The sequence below is a fragment of the Saimiri boliviensis genome, chromosome 4 (genome assembly GCF_048565385.1).
Source record: "Saimiri boliviensis isolate mSaiBol1 chromosome 4, mSaiBol1.pri, whole genome shotgun sequence".
Taxonomy (NCBI): domain Eukaryota; kingdom Metazoa; phylum Chordata; class Mammalia; order Primates; family Cebidae; genus Saimiri; species Saimiri boliviensis.
The window spans coordinates 145,674,056-145,686,231 of NC_133452.1; the positions used below are offsets into that span (position 1 = coordinate 145,674,056).

General features: G+C 46.2%; 1 protein-coding gene across 11 annotated transcripts in view; it reads left to right on the top strand.

Moving 5' to 3' along the window:
• Positions 1-12,176, top strand: part of RREB1 (ras responsive element binding protein 1) — a 150,910-nt gene that overhangs the window by 104,766 nt on the left and 33,968 nt on the right. For all 11 annotated transcript variants that reach the window (XM_074398415.1, XM_074398413.1, XM_074398417.1 and 8 more), the window contains 2 exons: positions 4,808-4,952; positions 5,564-5,700. In XM_074398415.1, the coding sequence (XP_074254516.1) occupies positions 4,808-4,952; positions 5,564-5,700 (282 nt within the window). The remainder of the gene's footprint in view (positions 1-4,807; positions 4,953-5,563; positions 5,701-12,176) is intronic.

The window sequence follows — 12,176 nt, forward strand, 5'->3', positions numbered from 1 at the left end:
TCCAAAACAACATTACAGAATGTTATGGAAAATCAGAAGCATACTTTGCTTTTCCATTAGCCTCTCTCTGCAATGAGTATAGGTGTTGTTATGAATTCCAATAAGAAAATATTAACACATGTCCTCAGTGTTCATTGTTGGGGTGTTTTTGATTGAAGTCCCTTGAGTGTGTCAGTGTTCACAATCTCATGTCATGTTTGCCCACACCAAATCCTAGCAAGACAACTTACAAGGTGTCCTGGGACCTGAGAACCGTATGTTGTGGTAATTCCCTGAGTGACGCAAACATTTTCCACATACACTTCATTCCTTCCCTTTTGTCCATTTAGGAATTCAACAAATATTTATTTATTTGTTTGTTCTTCCACCCAGCAATTTAGCAGATACCAACACCTATGTGCTACCAGGGCTCATGCAGAGCACAGCAGAGACCTGGTTCTTGATGTAATGGAACTTACTGCAATCGAGGGTGAGGGGACGGTGAGATGAGTAAAATACATGGTATCTTCAGCACTGCTGTTGCTGTGGAGGAAGGAACACTGAATAGTGGGCTTGAGGGCATCTACACAGGTGGGGTGTGGGGCCTCAGGGAAGGCTTTGCGGGAGAGGTGCATAGCACGAAACCTGGACAATAGGAGCCAGGCTTGGGAAAGTCTGGGGTGCAGTTTTCTAGTCAGAAGCAGCAAGTACCTGAATGCCAGAGGTGGGAACTAGTTGGATGTGTTCAAGGGACCCACGGGGACTAGTCTGTCTGAAAGGGCCTTGGGATGGAAGAGGGCAGAGTGCTCTACTATTGAAGTATAGGAGATAGGTGGAGGCCAGATGTAATTCTAAGAATGGGACTGTCAGAGGAATTTAAGCAGGGGAGTGGTATGATTGGTCCTGTGTTTTAGACGTTCAGTCTGGCTGCTGGATAGAAAATGGACAATAAGAGAGCAAGAGGAAAAGCAGAGTGGTCAGTTAAAGATACTAAGACCAGCTGGTGGGAATTCCTGCCATTGCTAGTGTTTGTGCAGTGTATCCATTGGTGAATAGTAATGAAACGTGAATCCTTATGTATGGATATTTGCACACTTGTCCAGTTATTAGACCTTAAGACAGATTTCTAGGAGTGGAGTTACTCGAGTAAAGAGCATACATGTTTAAAATTCAGATCCCTGTTGCTCAGCCACTTTGCAGAATGGCGATCACTCATTTCTACTCCCACCAACGATGGAAGAATATCAGTTGTCTGAACCACGCCAACACCGAATATTGGTATTGTAAGGCTTTCTCACCCTTGCCAGTCTGGAAGTTGAAAAGATGCGTACTACTCAGGTGCAGAATGGAGGAGACGTGGTTTGAGAGCAGTAAATGAAGGAATTGTGGGGATCGTGATTGACAGCAAACTTGGTAGGAACTGAGGGTATAAACACACCCAGTGGAACCCACCCAGGCTCCCTTTACGTAGCTTCTGGAGGTTGTAGTGCCAGCCATGTTCCCTGAGCTGTCAGATTACATCCAGACTGGAATTTGCATCTGGATCCAACATTTCATGAAGGATACCTGTACACTGGAGAGCATTCCAAAGTTCCTTAGGACCAGCATAATTCCACAGACTTGCAAGCAGAGCTTGAGGGGGTGGTTCTCTTTTGAAAAGAGAACACATTACAGAAATGTAGTAGTCCTCTTGCACTATTTGAAGAGCTGCCAGGCCGATGAGAACATGGACTGATGCTGTAACACGGCATCTCCCCAGAGGACAGGTAGACATTTAAAGCAAGGACAGAATTTCTGACTCAGTGTGATGGAGATGGTTTTAACAATTCGAACAGCCAGTGAAAATGGAGAAGTCCTTGTTGCTGGAAGTGTTCAAGCAGAACTAAGTGGTGATCCCTCCAGTCTGCTGTGGAGAGGGACTTTCTGTGCAGGGTAGGGGGTTGAATCCCATCCCAGCTCCCATCCAGTTCATGGGCTCCTTGTCTTTTATTGACTCTCAGGATGCATGGAAATTAGACAGTTTAGCCCTTGAAATCAACCCTGAGAGAAAGACAGACCCAAGCCTTCTAAGGGTTAGAATAGTCTCTTCCCCAACATCCCTGCTTTGTTTTGGCCACACCTTGAGGGGAAGGGGCCATTGGTATCCCATCATGATCATTCTGGCTCTAATTCCTGTAAGCTTGTGGGAGAAAATGAAGAGCTCAAGTTGCCGCTCCTGTTGTTGGAGGCCAGGGAAGCAGAGCAGGAGTCAGGGTGGGGAGAATCTCTCACTACATCACATCCGTTGTCAGACCCAGCCAGACCTTTCCAACCCTGCAGTTCACCTGTGGGCTGAATTGAGGTCATCAGTGCACCTGTGGCTGTTGCTCATCGTGTGGCTGGAAGGACAAAGTGGGAACCAGGCCATGTTGTGGCCAGGAGCTGGGGATTTCACCCTGGAATGGAGCAGTGCTTGTGCTTTTTACACATGGGGGTCTCACCCCCTTCTTTCTCCTGTTGAAGTTTGATGAGAGTTTGGTCGTAACTGTGCCACCCATGGCCACAGTCCACCAAAGAGGAAGTGTCTGGATTCAGGTTATAGCCCTAAGATTCCAGCTGGTCATCCAGAATGGAGTTAACTGACTGGCGTGGCCTTGGGACATAGGTTGGGGTTAGGGAAAGAGCATGAGCTCAGAGGCGGTGCACGTAGGTCGGCTCAAGCTCTGAGGCTATGGGCAGATAGGCCTCCCTAGACCTCAGGTGCCACATCTGCACAATGGAAATAATGAACTAAGATTCCTACTAGGCCCTTACTAAGTGTTAGCCCCAGTCTCTCCTTTATGAAAACAGCTTCTCTCATAAATCCCAAGAACAAAATAATAAAGCGTCATTTTGTATTTCTATAAATATTGTGTCATATGATTCAAAAGATATAGCTTGAAATGGGCTTGTGAACTGTTTACAGTTGTCAGCCTCTAATTTCTTACATTCTCGTATCAATCGTAGAAAAGCGTGTGGGTGTTGTTAATTTAATTAAAATTAATTTTGAGTAATTTCTGGAAAGGGCACATTCGATGATAGTTTACATCTCTTACGATACTTTGGCAACTCTTAGATGCTTTCTTTAAAATGAGCACTTCAAAAACTGGAGTGTCAAAAACTTGCCAGTCTTTCTTTTTTGCTCCTAATGCTTGATGCTGAGGGATGGACCCCTCAAATCATAATCACTCTGTAATAGAGGTGGTGCTTAGAATAAAGCTATTTGTTTCCATTAACTTTCTCAAGGCTTTAGGAGGCCAAGAACTAAATAATGGTTGTCTGTGATTCTTTATCGTTCTATTTATTATTATTATTTTTTTTAGAGACCGTCTTGCTCTGTGGTCAGGCTGGAGTGCAATGGTCCAATCTCAGCTCATTGCAACCTCCAACTCCGAGGTTCAAGTGGGTCTCTTGCCTTAGCCTCCCGAGTAGCTGGGATTAAAGGCGTGCACTACTATGCTCAGCTAACTTTTGTATTTTTAGTAGAGACGAGATTTTACCATGTTGGCCAGGATGGTCTCAATCTCCTGACCTTGTGATTTGCTTGCCTCAGCCTCCCAAAGTGCGGGGATTAAACAGGCGTGAGCCACCCTGGCTGGCCTTTTTTCTTTTTTTTTTTTTTTAAACCAGTTCTCAGTCTGTCTCCTGGGCTGGAGTGCAGTAGCATGATCATAGCTCATGGCAGCCATGACCTCCTGAGAGCCGAGATCGTGCCACTGCACTCCAGCGTGGGCCACAGAGCGAGACTCCGTCTCAACAACAACAAAAAAGAAGGTACAGCTAAAAAGAGAGTGGAACTTCTTTTCAGAAGAGTAACAGGATCACTTGTGAAAATTTTGCGGTCTTTCCCTACTCCAGAATTTCTCAAACAAGATAATCCTATAAAATAGTTATTCATAAAAAGCTGTGGCTACAGTCTTAAATATAGCACAGTTCAACGCTGATGGTGATGATGATTGTCATTGGTCAAACTAAATTTTTTTTATGTTGCAAAATTAGGAAATTAAGGCTGACTCTTCATTTGTAATGTCATTCTTTCCCACGTATCTTGGGACCTTTTTCTTAGAATATTTGTTTTACAACTCAATAAAGTAAGGTTACTTAAGTCAGATAACCCATAAGACTCTTTCTGGAATAGACATACACATATTTTTTGTAATACGTTCTTATGTGGGTAGCCTAGTCCTGTAGATATCAGAGTTACCACATGTAACTTTTTCATTCCATTGTCCAAGTCACTCTTGTGATCTATAAATCCACATAACACTATGAACAACATGGAACTGCTTTCAGGTCTTAAACACTCTGGACATCTGCTCTGTTAGCATGTCTCAAATTTGACCACCAAAATGCTTCCAAAGGCAGACGAGAGAGATAGGTACAACAGGTAGATAGGTCGGTTCTAGGGACAAGGGCAGCATTATCACTTCGTTTATGAACCAGTGGAACAGTTTAGGTATCTGGGAATTCTTTATTCTATAGGATTGCATGTCCTGAAACAGTGCCTTTTGTCTGCATGACTGGAACAGGTCACCAGATAGTGTGTTTTCATCTTGTTAATGCGAGTTAAGTTCATGAATGTCTTCCAGTGAACAGCAAGGCATTGAGCAACACTTTGGGATAGCACTTGCAAGAACGTTACGAGAGGGTCAAGGAGAAATAGAGTTTTAAAAATGATAGAAGTCAGTATATAAATTATACTTTACATATCTTAACTAAAGAAAATTTAAGTACCAATGCCTACATATAAAATATTAAAAACATAAATGAACTTTTCTGTTAGATAACATTGTGTGTGTGTTCTTTTCAGACATATGAAGATCCATGAGAAGGACCCTAACAGTGCCACAGCCACAGCCCCTCCATCCCCTCTGAAGCGTAGGCGACTTTCCTCCAAGAGGAAACTGAGTCATGATGCCGAGTCAGAGAGAGAAGACCCAGCACCAGCTAAAAAGGTCCTCTTGGCTCTCAGCACAGATGTACCTGCTCATGGGACTTTTGTCAGAAATACCACTAATCTTTATTTTCCCAGTGTGGAGACTTGGCAGACATCCATCCTAAGCTCTTAACCTGTGTTTTCCCATACTGTTTCTGTAAAGTGTCTGAGAAAAGACTACCAGAGTGCACTTCCTCTTTGGAGCCCCTCTGCTGAGCCCAGAGATGAAATGAAGAGCTTTTACAATTGTTTCCATGCTTTCTACATGGTTTTCTATCTAAAATGGAAGCTTCATAAGCATTCAGGATTCTTTTGTCTTTATTTTTTTTTTATTACCAGTGCCTGGCAGATAAGAGGTGCTGTATAAGTACTTGTCAAGTTGGTGGATGGGTGGGTGGGTGGGTAGGTGGATGGATGGATGGATGGATGGATGGTAGGTGGTGTTCTGGGGGTATTTGTTTTGTGAATGAGTGAATGAATGAATGGTCAGGTCCTTAATAATCAGCATTGGATAATGCAATCCTTGCCTTTTATTATTGTAAATCTGTGGGTTTCGTGTTAGTCTCTCTTCCGAAGCCATCCCCTGAGGGAGACCTCCCTTGTGACTTCACTTTTTTCCTTTTCCGTCAGATGGTAGAAGATGGGCAGTCAGGTGACTTGGAGAAGAAGGCCGATGAAGTCTTCCACTGCCCAGTATGTTTCAAGGAGTTCGTTTGCAAGTATGGACTGGAGACCCACATGGAGACCCATTCAGAAAACCCACTAAGGTAGAAGAAAGGGTGAACTAGACCTTGTTCATTCTTGTTTCTTCTGGCATGTGACATGTTCTGAACTTCCATTACTTCACAGTGGGCTCCAGTGATTGAACTTGTGCACAGCAGCACTAGAGAGGCAGTTAAGGAAGTATTGGTGTGGGGAAGAAGTTGGCTGAGAGTTATCAGAAGGTCTCTGTAGCCACAGGATGTTCACATGGTTCACTGTGCTTTCTTTCTCTCAGCAAAACCCCTGAGTAGTCACCAGTGAGCCCCTGAGCACTGGGGAGTCTGCTGTCACGGGTGCTCTTGGACAACAGATAGATTTTCTGTACAAAAGATGTTGCAACTCAAATGACTCTTAGCGGTGGGTGGATACATGGCCTAAACGGGGACAGCCCACGTGTTGGATGCCCCCGGCACAGCACTGGTGCATCGTAGGCACTCAGAAGTGTTTGAACTGAGCTGGGCCTGATAGCACAGAAACCTGAGAAGCCATTTTGGGTTAAGAGAAATTTCTGCTTAGTTCAGGACACTTGGCCAAAAATGGAGCCTGATAGGTTTCAATAAAAAAGTAATAGGTGATTTGCTCTGCCATCCAGCTTCAATTGTAGGGGCTTCCCAGCTCCAGTGTTTCTGATCCTCAGCCTTGCCAGGCAGAAAACATGCGTAGTGACAGGACTTCCCAGAAGAATTCAGAGGACTTGTTTTTCTTTCTCTACCTTCTCTGATAAATCATCAGGCAACCAGTCCTTTGTTCTTAATGAACTGATAATTTGGAAGTTTTTCCTAGAGAATTGCTATTTTAAATATGTAACTGCCAGAGATTTTACGCATTGAAAAGAACAAAGAACCACTTAGGAACCTCTGCTGTTGTTGAGAGATTTCAAAGTAGCCCATCCTGGAAGCCACACACAGCTGCAGGGTCACAAGCGCAGAAGGGGCCATACACGCGTGCAGCTTTGAGTTTTAGAAGACAGCTTGGGAATGCAAGAATTTGGGCATCTGTTTGCTTGAATCCCTGATATATGGACCAGATTTCCTTCTTGAGGGCATGTGTTTAGCTGTGACTTAGAATAGGAAGGTCTAAGCAAGCTAAAGACTTACGTTATAGAGAAAAGCCAAATTGTATGGTAACCTGATGCCAGGTCAAATATGATTATCCTTAATCACATTATCCTGACATTTTGCTGTTGGGGAGGGAAAAAGGAACTCACGAAGAATTTAAACTGCCGAGCAATTGAAATGCTATAAAATGTCTTTACGGAACTCCCCAGTCTCAAGAAATTGCCTGATCATTCAGATGGGCCCAGACTGGTTGTCAGGCCTGGACTCTACTCCTCCTCTGCCAGCTACATCTGAACCTGTTTTCTCATCCTTCAAATTGAAGGACAGTGGGGCCAGATAATCTTTATGTTCCTAAAGCCTTCCTCTCTTTTTTTTTTTTTTTTTTTTTTTTAATTGAGAAAAGTTTTGCTCTGTCGCTTAGACTGGAGTGCACTGGCACAATCTCGGCTCACTGCAACCTTTGCCTCCTGGGTTCAAGCAGTTCTCTTGCCTCAGCCTCCTGCATAGCTGGGATTATAGGCTTGTGCCACTATGCCTGGCTAAGTTTTTTTGACTTTTTAGTGGAGATGGGGGTTTTACCATGTTGGCCAGGCTTGTCTTGAACTCCTGACCTCTGGCAATCTGTCCCCCCTTGGCCTCCTAAAGTGCTAGGATTATAGACATGAGCCACTATGCCCAGGCCCAAAGCCTGTCTCTTAACAGTTGTTTTATTCTGTCTACCAGGAAAAGGTATCTGGTTCCTCCCTGTGCAGGCCCTCTAGTTCTGAGAGATTTGGGAAACTTCACAGGTTCAGGAATGTCCACAGCGTCCCCAGGATGTGGGCTTGTAGTGGGTGGTGAATACTGAAATAGTTCTCTAGTGCAGTGACCTGAGTGAGCAGAGATGACATTACCAACTGAGCCTCCCAAAGAGAATCATGAGCAGAGGCAGAAACAGCACAGTGGACCCCAGCTCCTGCTCATGTTCCTGCCCAGCAGCCTTCAGAGCCAGTGCTACAGTGAATACAAGCTGTCTCTGATCCCCTCTGTATACTTTATCTCACTTCATATTTTATTGTGTGATCAGATATCACCTTAGGAACTATCATTTACTCCCTTCTAGATAATTTTATTCTATAGGAAAAATAATGTGGCTCCCACAAGAGATTTTCTTTTTTTTTTTTTTTTTGAGACAGAGCGTCGCTCTTGTTACCCAGGCTGGAGTGCAATGGCACGATCTCGGCTCACCACAACCTCCGCCTCCTGGGTTCAGGCAATTCTCCTGCCTCAGCCTCCTGAGTAGCTGGGACTACAGGCACGCGCCACCATGCCCAGCTAATTTTTTGTATTTTTAGTAGAGACGGGGTTTCACCACGTTGACCAGGATGGTCTCGATCTCTCGACCTTGTCCCACAAGAGATTTCTGAGCAGTCCAAGCCTGCATAATGTGGTGTGTGGCAGTGATAGAAGCAGATCGGGTGTCGCCTTCTTAAACGCCGACCTGGGTGAGGGATGGGGTTCTCTTGGAGCAGCCCTCTGAAAAGAACCTGCTCCACGGAGAGACCGGGCTTCCTCTGCAGAGAGGTCAAAGATGGACGTTGCATCAGACGCTTACCATTTTTTTCATGGTTTGGATGGGCAGGATTTGGTGAGTGATTAATCTACGGTGATGGTAGGGCTGGTGGTGTAGACAGGCTGCGAAGTTGAACCTTCAGTCCTGCTTTTCCAGCTAGCACACCTAGAGGATTTTCCTCACCTGTTGATTAGTAATGCCCTGTGTTTGCTGAGGGGTTGGCTGAGGCAGTTTTGTAGCCTGGCAGGGACTTGGCCCCTCTGAGCAGCCTATCATTTTACTGGCCCCACAGCTGCAGCTGAAGGGTGGCCTGTAGGAAGAGGTTGCCAGGCATCCTTTGTGGGGGCACACAGGCCGTCCCTGCTCTGTGGCTCTGGCTATAACTGTTGCTAGGTGGGGTGGGGCTGGCATCTGGAAACCAAAAAGAGCTGATTACAGAACATGGTTAATGTCCCTTTGCTTCTCTCTGCTCTGCCGATCCCCGTAATAGCCTGCTATCAGAGGAGGCCCGGGGCAGCCTACACCAGCGGGGCCTAGCCTGGCGGTGAACTGGGACAGTAGCTGGTGGGAGAGACAGCTTGTTAACCCAGAACTAAAATAGACACCAGCTCCATTTCAAACCCCAGAGGCAGCAGAAAGAACCGCAGTGGGCTGCTGCCCACTTAGACTGAAGGTTCGTGACTCAAAACAGCTGTTGCCTTCTCTCTCTCCTGCACTTGTCCCCCTTCCCCTCCCACCAGCGTTGGCAAGGTGCCGTTGTTCCTTAATAAAAAGAGTTGGAAATCCAAACTCATGTAAATCTCGACTCCGTTTCCCTCCATTCCACTGTTTCAAATGAATGAAGTGTTGTCATAGAATGAAAGGAAGACACAAAGCTGCCTATGGAGATGCCAGCTCTTAGGGTTGGGTATTAGCTTCACTCTGACATGATCAGTGGTCAGTCATCCCCCTTCCCCCACAGCTCCCCCGCGAGGGAGAGAAGGCAGAGGAGGGAGTGGCGTCAGGCTATGGAGAGCTGGCATTTGGATCGGAGGTGAGGGACGGAGTGTTCAGAGAGCAGGTGGCTACACAGAGGACATCCTTTGTGTGAGGATGTTGCTGGGCATTGAATGTCCATCAGAATAGAACAGAGCAACTGGCCATACCCTGCTGTGAATGAAGTCAGCTGGGAGGAACATCCAGGTCAGCCCTGGCCAGCAGGAGAATCCGAGCCATGCATGTCCTTGAAATTTTCTAGTAGCCACATTTTATTTTATTTTTTTTGTGACAGGATCTTGGTCTGTCACTCAGGCTGGAGTTCACTGGCATGATCATGACTCACTGCACCTTGACCTCCCATGCTTAAGCAATCCTCCTACCTTAGCCTCCCAAGTAGCAGGGACCACAGGCGTGTGCCACCACGTGCAGCTAATTTTTTTTTGTTGTTGTACTTTTTTGTAGAGACAGGGTCTCCCTGTGTTTCCCAAGCTGGTCTTAAACTATTGGCTCAAGTTATCCATCCACCTTAGCCTCCCACAGTGCTGGGATTACAGGTGTGAGCCACCCTGTCTGGCCTTAGTAGCCATGTTTTTAAAAAGTAAAAACAGAGACAAAATGAATAATAATGCTTTATTGAGTATACCAGTATTATCAAAATATAATGTCAACACATCATTAATAGAAAAACTGTGAGTGATGTGGTTCACATTCTTGCTTTCATGTACTGACTCTGAAATCTGGTGCGTTGTGTGGTACGACCCTGGCCCATCTTGGCTGTACCAGCCACGTTTCAGGTGCTTAACAGCCCACAGAGAGGTTTCAGACGAGCCACCTATGGCAGGGAGGGCGGCAGCTTTGATGCGGAGTCGTGTCTTCTGTGTGAAGGCCCGAGGGTAGCAGCTGGATGGTCACCCTGTTGGCACAGCACTGCTGAGGGTGAGACTTGGCCGAAGTTATTGTGTAATCTTAGATGGCCCCCTGATGAAAGAAGATCGGGTAATAAGTAATGTTAACATCATTTCAGTTAAAATGTATCCAGCAAATGATTGAGTTCGTACTGTGTGCCAGGCACTTGCCCAGGCTTGAAGGAAACAATGATGTTTGAGACAGGGTACGGGCTAGGCACAAAGCAAGCAAACGGGTGGTTGGTTATAAAACAAAGTTCAGGGCCCAGGAGGGCACGTTTCCCTCAAATTCCAGGCAGAGGGATCTCGTGGATGCAGAGCTTCTTGGGATTTTATATCAGAGGCTGAGGTGCTTCACTTAATTTCCTCTGGGTCAGGGCCCTCCAGTGTCTGGTACTTCATTGACCCTGGTCATCTCTTGAGTTCAAGGTGATGCCCTGAAATCTGTGTTGGGAATTAGTGCATAGGGAGCCCAAGGGGGCTCTGGCAGGCGCCTCGGCTCCATGAGTAGGGAGGACAGCTGAGAACACTCCCTGTCTGCATCTTAGCAGTGGGGCCACCAGAGGGAAATGCCTTCTTTTTTCTGTATTCTTGACTGTTTCAAGGAATGTTCACCTCCCTTCACTGCACGCCCATCACCTACAGAGACCCCAAGACTCCTCACCTACCCAGCATTGATCCCACCCTTGTCAAATGTCATCCTAAAAACAGGGAATAAAATATTTGTCAGCATCTTGTATTCAGGAGTGTGTGAGTCTGAGGCTTGGGCAGGCAGAGACAGATTTTAAACGCTTCTGGGGGCTGCGAACAGAGGTCCCGCCAAAAGGGGAGGACTGTCCCCACCCTCCACCTGATAGGTACAGGAGCCTCGGTCGGGACTACCCCACCCCCTACCCAAGGGCCAGAGCAAGGAGTGGCCCATCCTGCTTCAGTGCCCACCATACACCCTTCCTGAAGTCCCTCAGACTGCCCAGTGCTTCACGCTACGCTGGTTTGAACAGTTGGAGCAGGGCATTGGGTTGCTGTGTGCAGCCGGGACGGGTTCCTGGGACATGGCAAGGGGTGGTTGCCTGGCCAAAGCCCTGTCACAGAGTCATCACTGTTGCTTGCAGCAACTGGGAGAGATTAGTGCAGCTGTTGGATGTCAGTTCTCTGCCCTGAGATGGGCAGGGGAGGGTGGGCTGAGGGGAGAGGAATGTGTGAGTTGGGTGGGACTCCAGAGGGGAGATTGTTTGCACTTACTCCTTCTGGCCTCTGGAGACAGAACAGGGAAAACGAAGCATGAAATCCCTGTTGAGAAGGAATGCCAGTGTCTCCATTAAAACACGATAATGAGGAAGGAATTCAGTATCTGAAGGAAATGGCCAAGCTGAGTGGCAGCTTCTCGGCAGGTATTTCATAGGTTCTGCTGATCAGGGTTGCAGGGAGCAGGGAGCGTCAGCATTAGGAAATGCTCCCAGCTGAGCCAGCATGGGGCATTAAGGATGTGTGGGTCACATAAGGAGCCAGGGCATCTGCAAATAGCTGTCCTCTGAACGCACAGCCCGGCAGAGTGGAATGAAGCCAGCCGGCTCCGTCCCAGCCTACCACCTGGCAGCTCTGTGACCTCGTGCAAGTGGTGACTCAGTTTCCCTATCTAGAAAACAGATTTGAAGACTATCCCGAGGATGAAGGGAGATAATCCACAATCTTCAGTGTGTAACAAATACTTAATGAACTTTTTCTTCCGATACTGTTATTTAGAATGCATGTCTTTTTGAATATTTTAAACCTTCCAACATTTATAGTTAGAGATGTTGTGTTACTCTATGGCTATCCCATTCCAATGAAATTGAAAAGGAATCAAATTATAGGTACGATTTACTTGGCAGAGAACATAAAAACAATTTGTTCTTTACTCTTATAAATAGCTGTTTTTATCTAGTTTTGCTTTTGTAAAGATTAGGAAATGGAGTGACTCTTTAAGTTTGGTTTGAGTCCTGCTTCCC